General features: G+C 39.5%; 1 protein-coding gene across 10 annotated transcripts in view; it reads right to left on the reverse strand.

The window, feature by feature from the left end:
• Positions 1-1,042: 1,042 nt before the first annotated feature.
• Positions 1,043-2,597, reverse strand: part of grin1a (glutamate receptor, ionotropic, N-methyl D-aspartate 1a) — a 35,160-nt gene continuing 33,605 nt past the window's right edge. For 7 of the 10 annotated variants that reach the window (XR_004659814.1, XM_034895578.1, XM_034895570.1 and 4 more), the window contains one exon: positions 1,043-2,571. Coding sequence is in view for 9 of the 10 variants with exons in the window: in XM_034895578.1 (XP_034751469.1) it covers positions 2,503-2,571 (69 nt within the window). In the remaining variant the exon portion in view is untranslated. The remainder of the gene's footprint in view (positions 2,572-2,597) is intronic. The other 3 variants (XM_034895573.1, XM_034895572.1, XM_034895571.1) reach the window with 1 other exon arrangement.

Here is a 2,597-nt window from a genome sequence, read left to right on the forward strand (position 1 = left end):
TAAGCACAGCGGTGCCTCGAGCTAAATGCTAATGCCATGCTAACATGCCCACAGCGGCAATGTTAATAGGCTGATGTTGAAATGTCATTTTAGTTGTTATGTTAGCATGCAACCATTTGCTAAAAAGGAAGAGGGATGTAATGGAATCAAATGAAATGGTGACATAAACTAATCCTCTGCAATATTCATTTCTGGTGTAATAAAACCTAGTTCTTCAACTGCATGTTCACCCTTTTCATCGCATAAAACATTTGGTCTGTTTCTTCTGGTTTTAAGCAGTTTTCCACCACCAAGGCACCAAACACTCAAACACTTGGCTTGTCTGAGCTTGTTTGTTGGAAATCACTGCTTACAGTTTCACAGAATATGATGGATTGGTACGGCAGTTGATTTATACTGTATTTTATTTATCGCTGTAAATTGAATATCCTTTGGCTGGACATAAGAAAAACTATAATTGAGGAGAGTTTATGGACTATAGAATGACTGTTACTAACTTAATCCAAAATAAATGTACCAGAATAATTGATAATTTACAGAAAGTATAGGCCTAATTATCAGTTTCAGGCCTAAAGAGAATAAAATCACAGAATTGGTTAAACTTGGCAATGCAAGTATATTTTATTTACAGTTGTATAAACCAGATGATTCAATGCAAGACCTTTAAAAGGTAAGAAAAACAAGTGATTCCTTCCTTTTTTTGTGTGTGTTGATGCATGCCTATGTCACAACTGTGTGTGTGTGTGTGTAACCAGACATTCTCAGCAGCAGTCGTGATACAAGCAGTACAATCTCTTCAACCCTATCAAGACTGAACCAGACTCTATTTACAGTTTGTAAAAACCTTAGGGCTCCACACAGCACAACTGACTGTACACCGCAACAACACGCATCCAAAAACAAACCAAAGCGCTGACAGCAACACGAAAGCATGCATAGGCCAGGATGAGAACGTGATCAGAAACAAAGTCTCGGAAGTTAAGAAACCACATTCTGTTTTTGCACTCTGTGTGGTTGTGTCAAAGTGTCACTCATCTCACAAGTAAGAAAATAAAATGAAAAAGCGATATGTGAAATTAACACGTGACAGTGGAGAAGTTAGTATGTCTGACTGATGTTCTAGTGATTCTGTTCTAGTTTCTTGGTATATCACTATCTTTATTTAATGGTTTTGGAGACGCCTCAGCATAAAGTGCTATGCAGTGCCAGAGACCAGACACGATGTGGTAGTTTTTTTTGTTTTTTTTCATCAAACAGCAGTGGTTTCTCAGCTCCAGATAATGGGAAACGGCCTGTTGTTCTACCTAACCAAGCCGTGCTTTAAATTCACATAGGTTCGTTCATGTAAAAGCGCTCCAGCTTTACGCAGGGAGGGAGTTTTGCATGAAAGCCTGAGTGACGGTTGGGTGAAAAACTTGGCCCTTTGATGCAACCCCTTGGAGAATGAGAAAGTACTGCTGCGGCAGGAGGAAGGAGGAGAGAGGGCGTCCCCAAAAGCAAAATGGCTCCCAGATGAGGCTCAAACACCAGCCTTGCTTAATTGCAAATCAATCTGTGATTTCATATATTCACCTGCTTAACTCTTGCTATACATGGTAGTAAAGCTTAACAGCTTTTCTTTAAGAAACTGCTAGAAAAACAAAACAAAACATGCATTTGGCAGATTAGTAGAAAATGAAAGGGGAAAAGATACAATTTGTCTACAGAATCTGGTATATACAGTAGCCTTCAAATTAATTAATTTCATCATTTAGAGGCATATAGCTCCTATTCATAAACAAGCACACACATGCTTCCATCATCTTCACTGGTAGACAAGATTAGTCATGTACTCATTAGTGCCAATATTAGTGCTTCTCAATGAAACATCTTTTAAAAACCTTAAAGTGTAGATAAAAACACAGGTCCCATTAAAAAAATAATTGATATCCATTGAAGCTTACTGTACAATATGTCTCGTATTGCAGTATATGAAAACTTAATCTTACTATGGTATCTAAGCCCTAATTGGAAGTGATATGTTGAGTACAGTACTTGCACCAAAACTGGTTTATCCATAAACTTAACTAAACTAAATCTGGTTTGCTAAACTTATACAGCTGGTCAGTTGAAAGTAGTTAACATACATTGAACATTAAGTATATTTCTGTGAGTAAAAGACAGAAAAAAGGTTAAATAAGTTTGTTGTATAATATACAGAAGGAAAAGATTGTATATGTGAGTCAGATGGGTTCTTCTGTGCATGCTCTGGGACCCTACAAACATCTAACGCCAGGTAATCCCGGCTTTAAAATAAAGGTGCAATTCCAGTGATTTCAGACACTTCTTCAGCGAGCAGTTTCCTCAACAGCTCCGTCTGCAGGCGGTGAAATGAAAGCTTCGGCGGTGAAGGGACCGAGGAGATGGGTTCTCCCTCCCTCTCCTTCTCCCCTCCACTTCCTCCTCCTCTCCTCGTCTCGTTTCCTCTCTCCTCGGGGAGCGAACGTTGGTGTCTCCCTCTCTTTACACCACAGTACTGACAGACGGGTCAGACAAATTGAGCTGGCCCGTGATGTCAGTGGGTGGGTACTGCTGCAGAGATGAAGAGAAATGGGGGG

This window comes from Etheostoma cragini, chromosome 16 (assembly GCF_013103735.1).
Source record: "Etheostoma cragini isolate CJK2018 chromosome 16, CSU_Ecrag_1.0, whole genome shotgun sequence".
Lineage (NCBI taxonomy): Eukaryota > Metazoa > Chordata > Actinopteri > Perciformes > Percidae > Etheostoma > Etheostoma cragini.